This window comes from Prinia subflava, chromosome Z, assembly GCF_021018805.1.
Source record: "Prinia subflava isolate CZ2003 ecotype Zambia chromosome Z, Cam_Psub_1.2, whole genome shotgun sequence".
Lineage (NCBI taxonomy): Eukaryota > Metazoa > Chordata > Aves > Passeriformes > Cisticolidae > Prinia > Prinia subflava.
This window is the reverse complement of record NC_086283.1, coordinates 37,574,196-37,594,009: the sequence shown is the minus strand read 5'-3', so window position 1 is coordinate 37,594,009 and position 19,814 is coordinate 37,574,196. Positions and strand designations below refer to the sequence as shown.

The 19,814-nt window shown below is 38.5% G+C and overlaps 1 protein-coding gene across 1 annotated transcript in view; it reads left to right on the top strand.

Annotated features, from left to right (window-relative positions):
* Nucleotides 1-19,089, top strand: part of ADGRV1 (adhesion G protein-coupled receptor V1) — a 264,541-nt gene extending 245,452 nt beyond the window's left edge. Inside the window, exons 88-90 of the mRNA XM_063423040.1 lie at nucleotides 8,238-8,429; nucleotides 10,657-10,834; nucleotides 18,655-19,089. Coding sequence (XP_063279110.1) covers nucleotides 8,238-8,429; nucleotides 10,657-10,834; nucleotides 18,655-18,773 — 489 coding nt within the window. The 3' untranslated portion in view covers nucleotides 18,774-19,089. The remainder of the gene's footprint in view (nucleotides 1-8,237; nucleotides 8,430-10,656; nucleotides 10,835-18,654) is intronic.
* The last annotated feature ends 725 nt before the right edge of the window (nucleotides 19,090-19,814 follow it).

Below are 19,814 nucleotides of genomic sequence, written 5' to 3'. Positions count from 1 at the left end.
ACTCTGAATAAACCCTCATCTCATCAGCACCGCACCGGCGTCTGGAGTCTCTTTGCCTGCCAGCACGGGAACTCCACGACCCCAGGACCTGGGGGGCTCCCGGGGAACCCTCCCTGGGATCCCCCTTAAATCTAAGTCACGACAAAGAACCTAACGCAAAGAGGACCTCAAAGGATGATGGCCCCAGTTTCTGTTGCCTGTGCAGGAAAGAAAAATGAAAAGAAAAGGCAGAGGGGGAAAAAATTCACAGGCTAAGAACTGTGACAGAGATGGGGAGCAATGTGGTGCCAGTCTCATTGTCTGCTCTTGGTTGTTCTTAACCTCCTGCCACCATTTGTGGTTGCTGAGATTTGCTGACTCCCACAGAGCTCTGTAAGGAGTGGGTGCAGCCAGAGCAAGGGGGGGAGTTGCAAGCTGCTGCTAAGTGCTGGGTCTCCCATGTTTGCCCTCCACCTCTCCCAAGTTCCTACCTTTGATGTTCAACTCAGTTTTTCTTCAATTAATTTCTTTCTTTCCCAGCTAAACTTGAAATACAAAAATAGGACTTCCTTCGTGTTTCCAGGATGACTGCATTGGAAGGAAGTGACAGACTCTTATTCTTGCTTAATCTACACATTTGGCAACGTTTGGCTAACCATCTATATTTTCAGTGCATTTTCAAGTTTAACACCTCTCTCTTAATGTTGAATCTGTGCCCTTGAAACAAATAACAATTGCCAAAAAAAAAAAAAAAGCCCCAAAAATTCAATCAAAAAAACCACAAACAAACCTCCAAGACCTTTTCTACCACTTACAGTGCTGAAAAGAGAGGTAAAAATGTCATTTGTGAGGGAGTAGTTACAAGTGTGCTGAGAGCAATGCAAAATATTTATAGTGAATCCTGAGTATCCAAGCAAATCTGCTTTTTAAAGATATGCCAAAGTGTGTGAACTTGTCACGTAAGACTTAGCCAAGTTTAGACTAAATCTGAGCTGGGAGCAGTTTGCCAGAATGGAATTTATGGCTTTGGCTTTGAGTAGAAGTTGCAAGATTCAGCATGGTGTTGGCATAGCTGGCTCTGCATAAAGAGAAACTTGGCAGTGTATACTAGAGTTTCAGATGAAACATTAGTATTAGGAAAAATTGTTCAAAATGCTGAAAGCACTGTATTTTTGCCATTATTACAGAATATACCTGTAACCTGTTTATCTGTGTAATTAAAACTTTACTAAAAATGAAAGCATTCAAAATGAGTATATCTCAGAGCAGACTTGTAGATACATTTTCAATTTAATGATAGCTACATGAATCATTACTTTTCTTGAGTCTATTTTATAAGGTGGCTTCTGTTCTTGTTTATGTATGTGTGATGGCAGTTCAACAGGTGATGCCTCCCCACATGGTATGGGGTTTGCAGTCCTGAATTACATTTATTTATCCTTGATTACATTTTTTCTTGGGTTTTTTTGTTGTTGTTGTTTTGGTTTTGATGTTAATTTTTAGATCTTCAGCTGTAACTGGCACAGGTCTTGTCCTACAGGGAAAAATGGGGTATAAATGCCTAAGGAAGCAATGTGCAGATAAGCAGTAAACGTTCACAGCTGGAATTGTGATAAGATAAATCACACGATTGATAAGATTACAATGATTTCATCAAAACTGACGCTTAAAGGCAAATAAACATTCTAACACTTGAGGCACAGCAGGTCCAAAGTCTACTTGTTAAGTGCAGTCATCAGCTGATGGAGTTGCACTGCTGCAGACAGTTTTACAGCAATTGCTTTGAATGCTAAGAAGAAGAATCACATTTAAACAAAGGGTCTTTGATTTATGTTTCAAAGGCTATTATTTTCGAAGAGCCATGAGTAGAGAGGTTAAGTGATGGCTTAAGATGTGCCATATGACTAAGATGATACTTCTGGGGTAATAGCAACAATAGAAGATCTTTAATCCGCTCTTAAAATAAAATATGATTGAAGAAAATAATGGCAAAATAAAATGTGCATTAAGACTGCATAAAAAAATGCCATACCTGCAATTTGTCATAATTATCTCCTGAAACAAGGAAGGAAGGGAAGCAGGAAAAGAAGGAAAGCTTTTCTTGCAGAAAGAAATAGAGAATTATAAGTTTTGTGTTTGCCACTTGGCTCACATTATTAATACTGCTGCATGTATGAATATTCATTTCCGTAAGTAATCAAAAATTATTAGGAAAGACTATATTAGATATTATCAAATTTATATCATGCATTGTACAATGGAACTGATTATGATTTCTTGAATATTATTCCTTTAATTTTGTGAGTAATTTTTTGCTTGGCAGGGACTAGCTTCTGAACTTAGTGAAACATGGAGTTTATTTATATTAATCAGACTGGAAATTTTCCCAAAAGAAGTTGGCACATGTTATGTAAATCAGAGTTAATCCACAGCAGTCTGTGACCAGCCAGTGATGGAAAAGAACATAAGAACTTCTCATAAATTAATGAAAACCCTAGGGAAGTTCACAAGAATTTAGCCCAGGCACTGAGTAGCACACCACCAGAAGTGGCAGCAGCATCCCTGACCATTGACAGCTGTCCAAGAACAGTGTGACTACTAAATTAACAAGGAAAGGACATCCTAAGATTGGTTGCCAAGAGTAAATTAGTACAGTCCAGACGGAGAATGAAATAAAATGAAATCTCTGATAAAATTTAAAATTTGAAGACTAACAAAGTGTAAACCAACATACAGAAATTACAGTAATGACGAACGGAGTATCAAAAACCGATCCAAGTATGGACAACTCTATTGTCAAAGATATGTTTGTGTGATTTATTGGGGTGTTTTTACCACTTTGCATGAAAAAAGATGTAACTATGAAAATGAAATTGTTTTTTCAGCCACTGTGTTCTAAGGATCAGAATGAACCATTTCTGGTAACTGAAATTTGTTGTCTGACCAAGAGGTCTGCTTTCTTCAGAAGCCTTACTTTGCTTTAAGTATTGTCCTTTAGAAAAGCAACTTCTAATGATATAGTCATGTGATGATAGTTAACAAACAAAATTTTCCAAATTAAATTAGGAACTCAAAGAGTGTCTCTGTAGAGTGCTGGCAGTTTTTGTTAGTGTTGATACATACTCAAAGCAGGTTCAGGAACTGCTAAAATGGAGTGATTAAATTACTTTTCATTCACAAAAGTCTTCTTAAGATACTTTAGTTTTATGTATAGAAATACCATTCCTCTAAAACAGATGATAGTATCTGAATGCATTTAGCCTTAAAAAAGAGGTTCTACAATTTCAGGGTAGGGTATCTCAGACATGGTTAAAATAATTGTGGGAGAAGTATGATGTATATTAGCTTAAAATTAAGTCTAATGCCTTGGTGTGTTTGTGTTTATCAGAACAATAATAAAATCATGTGACACAGTAGGCATGTTGGTTTTCTCTCTGTACATAAAAAGGAGATGATGAAAAGATTTATTGATTGCCTACAGTCTGTTTTATCCTTACTCATTAGTAGTAACAGCTCAGTTTTCAAATTTAGACATACTGTAGTGTCATCACAGTGAGTTGGAACTCACAGAGTTAGAGGACAAAGAGGCAGAGAGACTCTGAGTGTTCAGTATGCAGTGAAGGTTTTCTATGGATCAGTCCTCCAGTTCTGCATGAGATATCATGAGGTGTAAAACATATTAATGTATTCTGTCCTTAATTTACCAGCTTCCTGAGAAGCAGCTGTTCCTCCAAATAAATCAATCAATCTGTTGCATAGGAGAACCACCTCGTACACATGCATGAACAAAAGCCCCTCACCAATCATATTTTGTAATATATAACAGAAAAAACCTCCCTTCTTCTTCTGTGGAGAAATTTCCACAGTCTCTTTGGTCAGGTTGTTCCAGTGCTTACTTACCCCCACATTAAATATGTTTTCCTCAAATCCAGTTGGAACCTTCCCCATTTCAACTTAGGACCACTCTCTCTCCTTCTATCACGTCCCACTGCCTTCTCTATGACTGTCTTTTATAGGGTGAACTACCTGGCATAACCTAGAGCAGGACTGAGGCTGCTCCCACCCCACTGAACAAAAATATACCATCTAACTTTTCCATGTGAGCCCTCTTTCAGACGGTTGTAACTGTGTTTATCTGGATACTTTTTTCCCTGACATAACAGTACAAAAGAGATGATGAGCCAGACCACTTTTCTGAGATTAAATGGTAAGAGCTTGTCTTCCATCTGCAAATATCAGTACAATAATCAGCAGCCTTTTGCAGACAGTCTCTCGCAGGCTTTTTTTCAAGCAGGCACCATATTTGAGAGCTGTAAGTTGCCCGTTTGTACTCTCTCATTTGGGACAACCTAATTGTCTGCTTGAAGTAGTTCCCACCTTCCTCAATAGGAAATACATTACTACCACTTTTTTCTTTTATCTTTTACTGTGGCATTGTACTAACACTACTGTCATAATGCAACCATAAATGAAATGGGATTAGATGTTTTGTAAGTAGTCCTGTGGGCCCAATGCACAGAATTTATGTAGAATTACTATTAAATCCTCTGGAGTCCTCGTTCTTTAGTTGTTCAGTCTGCTTTCTTGGAGCCCAGGTCAAGCTCTTAGTTTTTCAGTCAGTCGTTGCAATCTGGGACCCAAGAGATTCTTGTGACCCCCAGCACATGCTTGTGAGTTGAGGAGTGTGACTCCCAATTTATGCGCAACAGCAAAGATTACTGGCACTAGACTGATATTTTGGGGTTCGAGTTCTTGAGTTTAGGGTTGGGTTTTTTTTGATGGAAACTTCTAAGAATTAAAAAAAAAAAAAAATTCCCACAAATGTAATAGAGGTGTCATTGACTGTGTTAACTAATATCCACACCCTGACCAACTTCTTTTCAATCCTTTTGGTGGGTGTCGATTTCTGGCAGGCCTGTCAGCAGAAGTTAACTATTCATTTCATTCTCAGTCCAACCAGAAAGGACAAGTCTCTGAAAAAGTATAGTAGTTCCAACTTGGTTAGAGTTGTTTATGTGATAAACAGAAGAACACATATTACAGTGCCAATAACCTTATTTTCACAGCAGTTTATGACAGTTTTTACAATGTTAAAGGTTGAAGTGAAAAGAAACATCAGTATAGTCAAAAGCATGATGAAGGATATTTGAATTCTCAGATTGGTGCTTTTGAAAAGACCCATAGAAACTGTAAAAGCTGTGTGACACAACCTAAGTATCTGCACGCTGCCCCTGCTCTTTCAGAGTAAACAGCCTGGCATGAAAAAAACCAGAAATCCATATGATATACTGCATGATATCTTCATATGTGTAGTCTTTGGAACTTGGTGCTATTTGGGCAGGACCATTTGACTTGTTTTGGCTTCCTGACCACCTTCCTGGGGGTTTTTAATAGGAACAAAGGATTGTCAGAATATGACCCCAAAAACCTTTTGATGCTTCAGACAAAACCACAGTGATGGTACAAAGAAACTCACATCAACAGAGCATTGTCTTCTTGAGATTCTAGATTTGGAGAGGAATACAGGTGAAAGAAAGTTCCATCTTTTGTCCAGCCAAACAAGGAATGCTCTGCCCAGCAAGAATTCCTGTGTACATGTATTGCCTACTTAGGAGTGTTGGGCATAAGCTTCTGTTTGTAAGACATTGCTATAACAGTTTACAAGATGGGAGAAGTAAAATATAATTTTTGGTTCTGCCATCTGTCTCAGCCTTTGACTTCTCCTATCCTCAGGTATTAAAATAACCTCTCTTTGTTCATGTGATTGTTATGGAAGGACCCAGAGGAGTTGTCTCATCATCCATCTGCAGAGAGTTACATCAGGACTCAGACCAAGTTAAGGAGATAATTGTGACACTTTATTCCATGTGTATTTGTTTTAGAAAAGTGAGTGTCCATGCTTGAGGCTACACAGGATAGTGACTTCTCATGGACCTTGTATGCCTTCTGTCCCTACAGTTTCAAAAGAAAGGACTGGGCAGCATCTTCACCTAACTGGTTTTCTTGAAAAGTACAAAAGCACTTGAAACTTGTGTGCAACTTTTTTGGCTAGGCCCTCAGAGACTGAACTGGCAGAGGCTACTCTGAATTTTGTATTACCACTATAATCTGTTCTTCTTGGGGTTTTTATCCTTTTCATAACCATAACTACTGAAAATAAATCCATTTGCTGGCCTCATTATGTTTGACTTTTATCAGAATCCTTGAACTATTTTATAAAATGGAAAGATATTTTAGTTCCTCTTTAGTGTCTCAAACGTGTTTGCATCTCTTTTATGGAATGTATTTACTTGTATATATCACAAAGAAATTTCCTCTCGGTGAACTGCTCTGAGTTGTCATGACAAATAAATAATAATCTGGAAGAGTGGGAATGTGTTTTCTCAGAATAGTTTTTTAGTGGTTTTAACACTTTTGTTTGGTAGTTTTCTGTTAAAAAACTCACATGCAGAACTGTATGGTTTTATAGCACCTGTGTGAGAGTATTTCCAGTGTTTAACCAGCTGAGATAGAATTCCAGTTGAATCCCACTTTTTGGGAAGGATGAAATAGAAAAGCCTTATAAATATGATTGCTTGGCAAAAGATTTTAAGAATATGAAGCCTATAAGCAAAGTAGAAATGAAGGCAAACTTTGAGATGTAAGATGCCAAGCTCTTCGTTACTGAACAACTGGAAAACAATGGTTTAGCTGAGTGAAGGAGAATCTCTCTTGATTGAACAATACCCATGGCAAATAAAGGGATGCCAAGGGTCCAAAGGTTGGAGAGACCCTGCCGATGTGGCAGGGAAGAAAAAAGAAGTCTAGAAACTAGCTTTGAGGGCTTAAAATGTAACACAATATGGTAATGTAGTAAGTCTTATAGGTTCGATGTAAGTTCTGTAAGATTTGTGTCTTTTACTGGTTGGATGAGTGTACATTAACATATTCAAGACAAAAAGAGATATAATGTAATGGAACAAGAACTTAGACATCTTCTTCTTCCTCCTCTCTCTTCGCCTCTTTGCTGGCCCTCTTTGCCGGCCCCCCGTCTCTCTCTCTCTCTCTTGCTCCATCTCTCTTGGGCACACTTCTAGCTGTGGCTGGCAGCTTTAAGCAGAGCTCTTGTACTTGGGACCCTATGCAATAAACTTCATGTTTCAATAGCTGCCCAGACTCCAGAGATATCTCGTGACGGTCCCCAAATCTCCTACACCCACTAGCTTCTATTATATGTCACTTGGGACCAGATGATTTTGTCATATCATTTTGGCAATAGACATTATCAGTCTTTGTATCATGGAGTGCTGTTGAGTATTTGCAGTCTCTTCTTTTTTCAAGTATTTTTAAAATTAATTTCATTAGGAATTCACAAATATAATTAGATGAAGCTTCTTACTATTTGTAATCCCAATTAGTACTTCCATGCTAGTGGCCACCTTTAAAATGAATTGTTCTGTTTAGTACAAGTGGCTTCAGGGTTCAGAGAACAATGTGAATAAAAAAAAAAAATTGCAAACATAATTATATTACAGCAATTGGTAAGAATGCAGAAGACTTCTTTCTGTACTATTTTGGTAGGTCCTTTAGTAATTATTGAACAGGTTGATTTATCAGTTGGAGCAGATTATTTTCCCTCAGTATTAGTTCAACTTAAAAATTAATGTAAGTCAAATTTCATATGGAGAAGTTAAATTACTGGATTTCTCTACAAACATAAGTAGAATGTTTCTTGGCTCAGTGTAAAGGTCAAAATTAGCAAGATTTAAAGAAGAATTGCAGAAACATACAGCAGAGCCTTTGTTGTAATCAGAAATGAAAATTAGTGCTGAATTAGCGCATATCACAGAAAATCTAATTTGTAGTTATGGTATCTGTGACAGCAGCAGTGCAGTTTGCATGAGGTGAAGATTAAAAAAAGCCAGCAGGTCAGTAAGAAAATGAACTGTGGCTAAGGAGCCACAGCCAAATACTATTAATAATTGAGGCCTTTAACCTCATTTTCACTGTAATGACAACTGTGAATCTCAAGTCAGTTTTGTTGGGTTTGGGGTTGTGGCTTTCCTTTGCAACTGTGTAGGTTCGACCAAACAATAATTTTTGAATATTTATATGTGTATGTGTGTGTGTGTGTTTTTTAGCTGAAGAACTCAGGATATGAACTTGTAACTTTTAGATCTCTGATGGACAGTGATGTCATCAATTATTTTGCACAGAAAGTTCTGAACCAAGCTCCCTGCATTTCACAGGCTGATGTTCTCTTTCAATCTCTGTTTCAGGGTCTTTATGTCTTTGTGGTATATTTCATCCTGCACAACCAACTTTGTTGTCCTGTGAAAGCAAGTTACACTGTAGACATGAATGGGCATACAACTCCAGGATCAGCATTCTTCACACATGGCAGTGGCCTGCCAGCTGCAGGAGGAGAGATCAGCAAGTCCACACAGAACCTGATCAGTGCTATGGAAGAGGTAAGAGTGCTCTGTAGTGCTCTATATTCATTAACTTGTTTATTGAGGTGTACCTGGAGATTTCAGTGTTAGTTCTTAAGTGTAATACATGGGATGAGATGCTAAGTATTTATTATAGGTTGTCTTGGGGGACAGGGGGGAGCTTTTTTTTTTTTTCATTTATTTTAATGACAAAAATTGTTCTTTATCCATGTTATTCTTGAAACTTACTGTACCCTGATAACATCCCACCTAGAATTACCCCTTTCACACTTGAGTCTTCAGTGTATTATAGAGGTTGGTTAAAGTGTCAAAAGTAGGTCATGAGAAATCAAAATATCAGGTTAATTCTTTCAGCTTGCTTTAGGTTTTAGATGAGTTTTAAGAACTTAATTTCTCAGAGTTATGATGTTCTAAACTTCTGGAAATTGCAATAAAGTTGGAATGGAATGGAATGGAATGGAATGGAATGGAATGGAATGGAATGGAATGGAATGGAATGGAATGGAATGGAATAAAATGGAATGGAATGGAATGGAAAAGAAAAGGGAAAGGAAGGCAGAGGAAAAGGGAAAAAGGAAAAAAAGGGAAAAGGGAAAAAAAGGGAAAAGGGAAAATGGAAGGGAAGGTGTAGTGGGTTCACCCTGCCTGGGTGCCAGGCACCTACTGAAGGGTCTCTCTCACTACCCTCTGCAACTGGACAGGGGAGAGAAAATATAACAAAAGATTCATGAGTTAAGGTCGAGGGAAGATTGTTCACCAAACACCATCATGGGCAAAACAAGCTCAAATTAGAGATATTAACTTATTTTATTGCTAAGAAAATCAGAGCAGCATAATGAAAAAAAAAAAAAGACTTTAAAAACACCTTCCCCCTGTCATTAACCCTCCCTCTTATCCAGATTTAATTCCTCCTGCAGCAGCACAGGGAGTCAAGGAATGGGGGTTACGGACAGTTCATCACCCATAGCTTCTCCAGCTCCTCAGGGAGAGGAGTTCTTCCCCTACTTGAACATGGGGTCCCTCGCACAGAAAACAGCTATCCATGAACTTCCCCAGTGGGAGTCTTCCCACAGGCAAGAGTCCTCCCTAGGCTGCTGCAGCATGGGTCTCTCTTCCAAGGGGTGTAGTCCTTCACAGACAGGCCTCAGCATGGTCTCTTCTCTCTAACACCTCCCACAGCATCACAGCCTTCTCTCAGGCATCCTCCTGCTCCAGTGTGGGGCTCCTCCATGGGCTGCAGGTGGATCTCTACATCCTCATGGACATCCATGGGCTGCACCACGGGCTGCAGGGGAATACCAGCTCTGGTATCCGGAGCAACTCCTGCCACTCCTTCTCCACTGACTCTGGTGTCTGCAGACCCCTCTCACAAATTCTCATCCTGCTCTTCCCTGGCCATAGTAACATCTACTGTTTTTTTCTTCTTCTTCCTAAATATGTTATCACAGAGGCATTACCACCATTTCTAACTGGCAAAGGTTTGGCAGTGGATACCTCTTTGCAGCTGTCAGGAATTACTCTACCAGGCATGGAGGAAGCTTACAGTAGCTTCCCACAGAAGCCACCGCAGTAGGCCCCGCTTCCCTGATTTCTCCCACTATCAAAACTTGGCCATGAAAACCCAATACAGAATGGAGGGAAAGGCAAGGAAAAGGGAGAGATATAGGTAGATAGATAGATATAGATGATAGAGAGATAGAGATAGAGATAGAGATAGAGATAGAGATAGAGATAGAGATAGAGATAGAGATAGAGATAGAGATAGAGATAGAGATAGAGATAGAGATAGAGATAGAGATAGAGATAGAGATAGAGATAGAGATAGAGGTAGAGATAGAGGTAGAGGTAGAGGTAGAGATAGAGATAGAGATAGAGATAGAGATAGAGATAGAGATAGAGATAGAGATAGAGATAGAGATAGAGATAGAGATAGAGATAGAGATAGAGAGAGAGAGAGATAGAGATAGAGGTAGAGGTAGAGGTAGAGGTAGAGGTAGAGGTAGAGGTAGAGGTAGAGGTAGAGGTAGAGATAGAGGTAGAGGTAGAGATAGATGATATAGATGATATAGATATGTAGATACAATTTATTAAAAAGTAAAAAAAGGCTCCATGGTTCCTTATAGATGTGACAAAATAGCTAGTTCCAAAATTTCTTGGTCTTCAGTTCAGCTCTGGTCATAATTTTCAGTTTCTTTACAATAGTTTTGGTGATTACTGCATTTCTGTGTCTTTTTAAACTCTGCAGGTGCCTGCAGACTGGGAGAGGGCATCCTTGCAGCCTGCTGGTCAAGCTAGTGCTGCTTTTAAGCAGAGTCCACAAAATGGTAATGTCTTCCACCCCTCTGGAGGATTCAGTACCAGCTCATTGGTTGCTGATGAGGAATCACAAGAGTTTGATGACCTAATATTTGCTTTAAAGACTGGTGAGTGACTCTTCCCCTTGCCCCTCAAAGTTTGCTGCATTGCTATGGTGTTATTCATCCTCATGGTGCCACCATTCCACGAGATACAGATTATGAGGTCTCTTAATATAGTCTGATTTCCAATGAAAATTTTTAAGATCAGTCAACATGGGAATGTCTGATAGGACAAAGAGGCAAAGGAATCCTGCCTAATAAGATGGCAAACACAAACCAAAACCCACCCAGGTAAAGAACAAGTGGACTTGCTTGATAGCAGGAGGTCACCTAAATGATCTTCTGGGATTAATGAGCTTAGAGCACTGAGCCTTGCAAGAGACAACAGCAAGGCATTCATGAGAGTAGCAGATTAAGTGATCTGTCAGACATAATTTCAGAAGCTTATTCCCTTTAGTGATATCACGAAAAATCAAACTGGATGGAAGACTGGGAATGCTGATAATAAACAGGTATTTTTATTCAGTAAGTTCGTAAGTTCGCTGTATATCCTAAGCCATTGCAGGAAATGCCCCTAATTATGGAGCCCTCAACATGTGAAGAACATGGACTGATTCCAGAGGAGACCACAAAGGTTTTCAGAGGGGTGGAGCACCTCTGCTGTAAGGAAAGGTTGAGAGAGTTTGAGTTGTCAGCCAAAAGAAGGGAAGGCACTGAGGAGAGTTTTGAGTCCCTTCCAATACCTAAAGGGGCTACAGAAGAGCTGGAGAGGGACTTTTGACAAGGGCATAGTGTGAAGAACAAGGGGGAATGGCTTTGAACTGAAACATGGCATGTTTATATTAGGTATTAGGAAGAAATTCTTCCCTGTGAGGATGGGGAGGCCCTGGCACAAGTTGCCCAGAGAAGTTGTGGCTGCCCAGTCCCTGGAAGGGTTCAAGGCCAGGTTTATTGGGGCTCTAAGCAACCTGATATAGTGGAAGGTGTTCCTGCCCATGGAAAGGGGTTGCAAATAGATGGTCTTTAAGATCTCTTCCAACCCAAACCATTCATGTTCTGTGAAAATCTGTTTTATACTTATTAATTTTTCTGGATATTTTGCAGACTAGTTCTATGTTGTTAGCATTTTTTTCCAAGACTTTCAAAGCTAGGTGCAGAAGTTATAGTTGCAAATCTTTTTTAGGTATGTAAGAAGGTAGCTTTTTCTTTTTAACTTCTTGAACTCAAGGAAATCAGATAATTCATAGATAGTTAATAAGATATGAAACCATCTACATCTAACACTCCTACTTATTACACAATGTTCACTGCTTAAGTAAATCAGTTGGCATCAGTACACTGTAGAAGGCAAGAGTCTTAAGTCATGAAGAATACTCTAGGCAACATCCATAGCTGAAATATAATACAATTCAACACATATTCAGCACTTAGTTACTTTTTCCTATGTCTTCAAGCTCCATCCCTAGTTAACTTGTTTTAAGTTCTTTGAGAAAGTAGGTCTAAAACAAAATTTTGATTTTCTTGTCTAAGTTCTACTATTGTCTTATTTATGAATATTTTGTTATAATTTGATCTCTAAACCAAACCAGTTGTCCCATCTGGTTGCAGCCTCACATTTGAACAAGATGAACTGAAGAGGTGGTGTGGAAGGTTAGAACATTTTTGACCAGTAAAGTGAATGTTTATTAGCTATTGTCTCAGACACAAACTCTAGCTCAACACATACTTTAATCCTTAAAAAACCCAAAGAAAAAAAAAAACCCCACCAAAACATACAAACTGAGCTTTTCTGTAACTAAAAATCTGTTTTATTATTTTCATCCTGACATGCTCTCCAGTTCAGTTCAGTGCAATCACATAGAAGTAATAAAAGAGAAGTGAAGTGGTGGAAAACTGATTTTTTTTCTCAGTTTGGCAATATGGACCTATGCTGCTAAAGTATTTACTGAGCTGTTGCCTAACAGGAGTTTTGCTATAATAGTTAAGCTAGCAGACACTGGAATGAGCTCATTTCCTAGTCTCTCAGCACCACATTTCTTCCTCTCTTGCATCATTGCTTATGCTCACATGAAACCACAAGAAGTCAGGTTAGATTTCTCCTTTTCTTTTTCTTCCTGTCCCTTCTCTCTCTCCACTCTACATCAGTCAGTCTGATGCCCTTCAAACTCTAGTCCTGGCTCCCAGGAAGAAGTGGTCATTGGCAATTGGAACACAAGGACGGCTTCTCTAAATAGGCTGATGTGCAGTGGCAGCTAAGTTGCCTTTTTGCCGAACTGCTCTTGCCTGTAATTTGCTGCATGAGGTCCTTCTCAAACCCTTTTAGAAGAGACTTTATTTCAGAAGGCTGAGAATTCCTCATTCTGGAAGAGCAGGGAGCAGATGCTCTTACCCCCACATCAGCTAGTTTTATCGCCGCTAAACTGGGGTTGCCTTTGGAGGAAGATTAGAAACACTATTGATTGAACTTTACCTTTGATAAACTGAAACAGAACCTCCCATTATCTGTGTACCCTAAAACTGTCAATCTATACTAAAATTTATCTATAGCAGCGCTCCCACTCTGAGAGCTGATTGAGGATTAGCACTGATTAGCAGAGGAATATGTAAAAATGTTTTTATGCCCTTTTGTGCTTCATCTGATCTTTGTAGTTCTCATGTAGTTCTGAGTTTCTGAGAGTGACTTTAACTTATGCTCACAGGACATAATTTTGTAGCCACAAGGTTTAACCTGGCAGCCAAGATCAATGGGAATGAGTACAATAATAGCAAAGCTAAAATTTCATTCCTGCCCTCCTGCCACTCTCAGCTGTAGAAATGAAGACAGGTTAAAAAAAAATCAACCAATCCTCCACAGAAAACTTTGTTTTTAACTTGTCAGTGTTTAGTAATTTGCAGTGTGCTGTGCAGCCCCATAAATAGTTGTGCTGGCACACTTAGCCTTGTTGCTAAAGGAATGTGTGGTAGAACTGTGCACTTAGCCCTTGGTTCCACAGTCATTAATGCTGGGCCTAATTACAGATTAACCTGAAATACAGGCTGGGTCAGATGGAGGCATACAACTGCAGTTCTAGCAAATCAGGTATCCACCGATTGTACTTTTTCTTAGCCACCTGTTATGCTAGCTTTTTACAAGCATCACATGGTGATTAAGGTTTTGTGTTTCATGAGAGAAATCCAGTGGGCTTCTTATATCATACAGCTATTGTATTTGAATGCCTGACCAAGCAATTCCTTCTTTTCATAAAATATGCTCATGTCCATACAGAAATACCCAGTTAAGGATTCACTCTGCTCACTACATCACATAGTTTATTTTATTTTGGAGATCTTTGGGAAGGCAGTCCAGCTCCAAAGTGGCTTATGTGAAGGAAATAATAAAACAATTATGGTAGGAAAAATAATTTAGGGATGTGTCCTGTTCATTGACATGTGCTAAAGGCTTTTTTTTTTTTAGTTTATGAATTTATATTTATTTATTTTATTTCTTTTATGGCTCTTATAATGATGCACACAGCTTCTATTGAGAAAGTTATTTATGAATTAGTTTTTGTTGTTTTCATTAATTTACTTTAAAAGTCTGCAGCTTTGGCTAGATCTCATCTTCCCTCTGATTACTTATGCAAGGTTTATATTGATAGGCAATTTAGTAAGACCTTTGCCTTCCAGACTGTGACGGAGTCATATGTTATTGTCATTGAGGATAAAGCCCAATATACCAGAATTCCCTGAGGACTTCTACTTTGGTTAGGGCTGAGCAGTTAGAAAAGGAGCCAAGAATAAAAGTAGATGCAATCTGTCCCAAAGCAGCAAGCTGCCCATTGTCATTGCTCTAAAGCATGAATACTGTAAATGCAGGATAGCTTTACTGAGTTCTGAGCTTCCATCTATATATTACAAATATTCTTGTCCTCTCTGTGATGCACCAAACCAAAACAATTTATTCTGTTAAGTAAGATGTGAAACCAAAATACAGCAAAGCTTTTGAGAGAGGTCCAGCTCCTCCAGGGGTGATGGGTTACCCACCATGGTAGTATCCAGATACATATTAAGCAGAATACTGCTACAGTCATACCTTAGTGTGTTTTCACTCTTAATAGGGGCTGTTGTGATAAATATTATATAGATATTCCAGCACTTTTTAATATGATGTAAATATTACAATGATTCTCTGATATGGAAAACACCTAGAAAAATCTACTTAGTCAAAGCTCCACACAAATACAGCTGTTACAATAACAATATTATGTAAAAAGATTTATGATTTTCAATCCAATACAGCTAGGGTTCCAAAGTCAGCATTTTATAAATCTTGGTGACACCACTGAAGGTGCCTGATTTAAGAATAAAGCATCTCATGTGGGCATCCTGAACCAGAGGAAACATTTGAAATTTCAGTTCTGAAAGGTGTTCAGTGCAGCATCCTGGAGACTCTCTGTTAGAGGGCTTATAGATTGTAGGTGGCAAAGTCCCTGCCTTATCATGCTACATAATTTTTGTTTTGAAGGGCTCACTTCAAAAAAATAGAAAAAAAAAAGAAAAAAACCACAAACCAACCACAACAAAAACCCCAAAGAAACAAACCAACCCCCAAAATAAGGAAGGAAAGATAGCTAGTTTGCATATTCACTCAGTTTCGCATCTGTGGTTGTCACACGTATGTTACCTGATGGCCATCGAATGTGACTACGCGATAGCCAATAAGCATTTTTAGTTCAATCTGAACTTTATTTATAGAAGTCAGATGTCTGTTGGTATCATTTCTGTGAAGTTAGAACCCTGAAAGAAGAATTAAATTTGGTTTGTGTAACTTATTCATATACATCCCACACATATAATAAAATCATGATTGATTAAGCACGATATAAGTGCTTGAGAGAGAAAAAGTTTTCCCAGGGATATGAGTACAGTACTTACAAAACAAACTCTGTCTCCCTTAAAATGTTTTAGTGAAAGTCTGAGCTATCTCTGAGTAAGCAGATGATTACAGTTGGTGTTCCAGGGCACGTAGGGATGCACTGGTGCAGCCCTTCACCAGCAGATGTCAGTGGAGGAACCTCTCTGGATTTGAAGCCTGAGCTGAGACTGTTCAGTTTACAGCTAGTCTTGCATACAAAAAGAAGAGAAAGAAAGGCTTAATTTTCCTGCGTATTTTTCTTAAAACAGTTTCTTCACAAATTGGGAAAAGTAATACTCCCTGCTACATACCTACCATCCAATTTTAGTATCTCTAGATGAGTGCATGCTTTTTGGGATCTGACTGCGTTTAAATTCCAGTCTAATCTGAGAACACAATGGACCAATGAACTCTGTGAAACTCCATTGTGTAAACAGTCATACTCTCTCCAGCCTGCTGACTGGTAAGCTGGTATCCTGGTTACATTTCGGTTCTTATTCCTAAAAAGGACCAGCTCTAACACAGTTTGTCTGTGCAGCACCAGCAGAACAAGGCCCTTGTAAACCTAAAGTACCCAGTTTCAGTCTCTGATTTACCAAGTTCCTGATAAGAACCTCTGTAACAAAAAAGATCTTCTCTGACTTTGCACAGAGCATGGACAAAACTTGCACGTAAATGACATTTAAGATAATGTCATACCATTATACTAATACCCAGTCTTTTTGTAGTGCCCAGCAAAATATTCTTAAAGAAACCTCATGCTAAATAATTTCCACTTCACCAGATTAGCCACTGATAAGACAAATATCTTTCTAACACTAATGTCAGTGTTCACCTTGTTCACCTTGAAATCTGAGCCCAGGGTAATCATATTTATGATTTCAAATGTCTTTAAATAATGAGGGGTTTCAATTTTTGGAATTTGTACCCATTTTAGGTTGACTAAATGTCTTGAATGAATGTCACTGTTTCTATGCTACATAAGAAGTATTGTGTTCTTTCTTCATTCAAAGTATTTTATTTACTTCATGGTTTTTACCTGATCTTTCATCCCCATGTAGTAAATATAGCAGTCTGATGCATCTTCTCTATTTCAGTCAGGTTTCCTTTCTAAAAAATTAAATATCAAAAAATCAAAATAACTTGTTTAAACAATAGCTTTTCTTCCCCAGGACATCCAAGCACCTTTTGGATATTAGGATCTGGCTCAATGAAAAAGTTAAATGTGCAATACAAATTTAAATCAACTCCAATGTATTTATAAACAAATATTTTATTAATTCAGATCCTAATCTTGACTTTATTATTGTATCTCTGTATGTTGATGGATTTTTACTCCTGTCATTCTCTGGCAGTAGTTGTTGATATCTCAAGAGCTTGGGTCATGCAGACCTAAGTTCTCATCAATGTCAGTGAATGCATGTCCCCTCCATGACCCAAACACCAAAACCAGGTGTAAAAAGGATCATGGTGCAGTTCACCCACTTCTCTCCTGGGTCATAGGGCATGGATCCTAGTTTGGCCCCTACCAGGACTTTGTCCACACCTCTGCAAGAAAACTTGACTGGTCCTGCCTTCTGTGCAAGTTCTCTGGACCAAACTCCATATTCAACGTTTCAGCCTGACTTCCCACAGCAAACCCGCATCTCACTGCTGCCTGCTTTACAGTACTTCTTTTCTTCTTGGGGGGTGGAGGATGGAAGGGAGCTAAGAAAAAACTTTGTAAAAGTGGAACAACTGAAAGCATAGAGAAAGATGAAGAAACTCACAAAAATTAAACTTTTCTTTTGTAGAACAACCCAAAAACTGGAATGTCAGCTGAGATAGAAATAAGAGATGCACTGCACACCTCATAAAAACTCTAGAAAATATTTTTCAGTATGAAATGCAAATCACTGCCTCTCCCAGCATATCCTGTTCAGGGCTGCTTTGAGCCAGATGTCATTCCTTTGTAACTGCTTTGAACTGCATGTAGTTACAGATCTTCTTCTGCCCAAAACAAATTACTTTCCTCATCATTTGTAAATGACATCGCTGCAGGATCATGCTTGAAAGTAATTTGTATTGAAATCCTCATGCCTCATTATCCTGATATGCAGTTCTTGACAAATTTAAAGCCTAGATACTCTTAAGCCCTCAAAATTCATGTATTGTGTAGAATTTCTTCTACAGCTCAAGGAGAGGAGCTGTAAAAGCACTGAAGTTTATCATTCCAACAGATCTTTTGAGACAAAATTATTTGAAAAAATTTTGCATTTTGTAAAAACTAGTGGAGGATTATGCATCTTCACACTTACCAACTCAAACATACCTCACAAAAAAAGCCCAAATTAAGTCCCCATCAAATAAATAGGAAACAGAAAGCTAGCAAAAGACCTGTGACAAAAGAATGGAGAAGGCAACCTCCTGAGGTCTCTTCTAGACATGTTTTGGAAGTTCCCTTGGACCAAACTCTAGTATTGTGTTCAAGTAGAAGTAAAACTTAATGCACCAGTTTATGCCAAATGTGGCTTTAAAGAATATTTGGTCAGGATCTTTCGTCATGTTGAAATTACTGTCCTATTAAGACAGCTGGAATTATGGTTTAACTTGAAAACTGCATCATTAAAAATTCTTTATGAGGAAGTCCTTGGAAATACCTGACTCTTAACAGCCAGAGCATGAACCCAGTGGTAGCCAGGCCTTCATTTATGGTTTTCTGATTTCAAGGCAACCTCTAAATAACTATTGCACCACTTACTAGGCCAAAAAGAGTGAATGACAGTGAAATTATGAAAAAGCATGTCTGGATGGTACAAAGCTATGTCAGCTGATGTTATAATCCATGAATTCAGAATGGTAGACTAGTAAAAGGAAAACTTGTCACGTGGTTGCAGGATAGGGAAACATTTCAATAATCAGAATAAGGCAGAATGGGAGAGGGTATCCCCATTTCTGTGTCAAAATTTCATTCTCATTGATTCTTATTTTTGTTGTTTTTTCTCTGTTTCAGGTGCAGGTCTCAGTGTCAGTGATAACGAGTCTTGCCACGGCAGCCAGGACGGTGGCAGCATGGCTAACTCCCAGATCGTAGAGCTTAGAAGAATACCCATAGCTGACACTCACCTCTAACTCCACAGCTTGCTTGGGTTTTTGTTGTTGTGGTGGTTTTTTTTATCCAAGCCTCAGTATTTTTATATTTGTACTTCCTTTTGCACTAAAACACTATGAAATGTAGTAGAATGCTGTTATCTTTACTGAATGTTTAACAAGGAATGTTTGCTTGAGGTTTTGTATATCAGAAAAAAACCTGTAAATTTTTTACAGTGGGTGAGCATCAATAGATACCGTGGCAATTGGCCTAGATTTGTATCTTGTAAGTAGATGATACATTTCATAAACTGTAGCTTTTTTAAATTAACCTGTACATTAACAATGATTAATAAAGCAGTAGAGTCTGTTTGATACAAACCAGTCTGTTATTTCTCCTTACTGTTTATGAAGATAAAAGGAGATGCAGACACCCTGTTGGATAGGAAAGCATTCTAGTAGCACAATTTTTCTAAGTTTCCTAAGCTGTACTCTTCTCACTGTTTTTTGAGTACCTAAATCTGTGAACAAATTCAAAAAAAGACACAAGCCTTGAGCCAAAGAGCTTGAAATTTAAATTGTGACATGATAAATATATGATGATCGGAAACACATAGAGGGAAGGGGAGATGAAGAACAAGAGCAAAACCACTAGCAGCTCTGTGCTTTTAACTTCTTTGCCTTGCTGGTGTCATATATTAAGCTCGCTCACTCTTTTCACAGTGAAAAATAAGGGGAATTCCAAAGAGTTGCATTTTCTGTTGCTCTCCATGTAGACCTGTTCTGATTGAAGGGTTCAAGTATGGCATTACAGAGTTAGATCAGTAATCTGGGGCCATAAATGAGCAAGAAAAGTTCCTCCCTTGGAAGAAAAAAATAACAGAGGAAGTATTTCAGAACTGAGAGGGGAGGCAATTCTGCTTGCGCACAGACAGTCTGTAAGAAAAACACAATAAATCAGGAGACCAAGAAAAATTTCCCCTGAACATTTCTCAGTGTAGTATAGATGTACAGATGTACAGTAAATGGAAAAGCAAGTCTTTTATACCTTCCTTAGGAACTTGCCTAAAGGCTTTACACTGG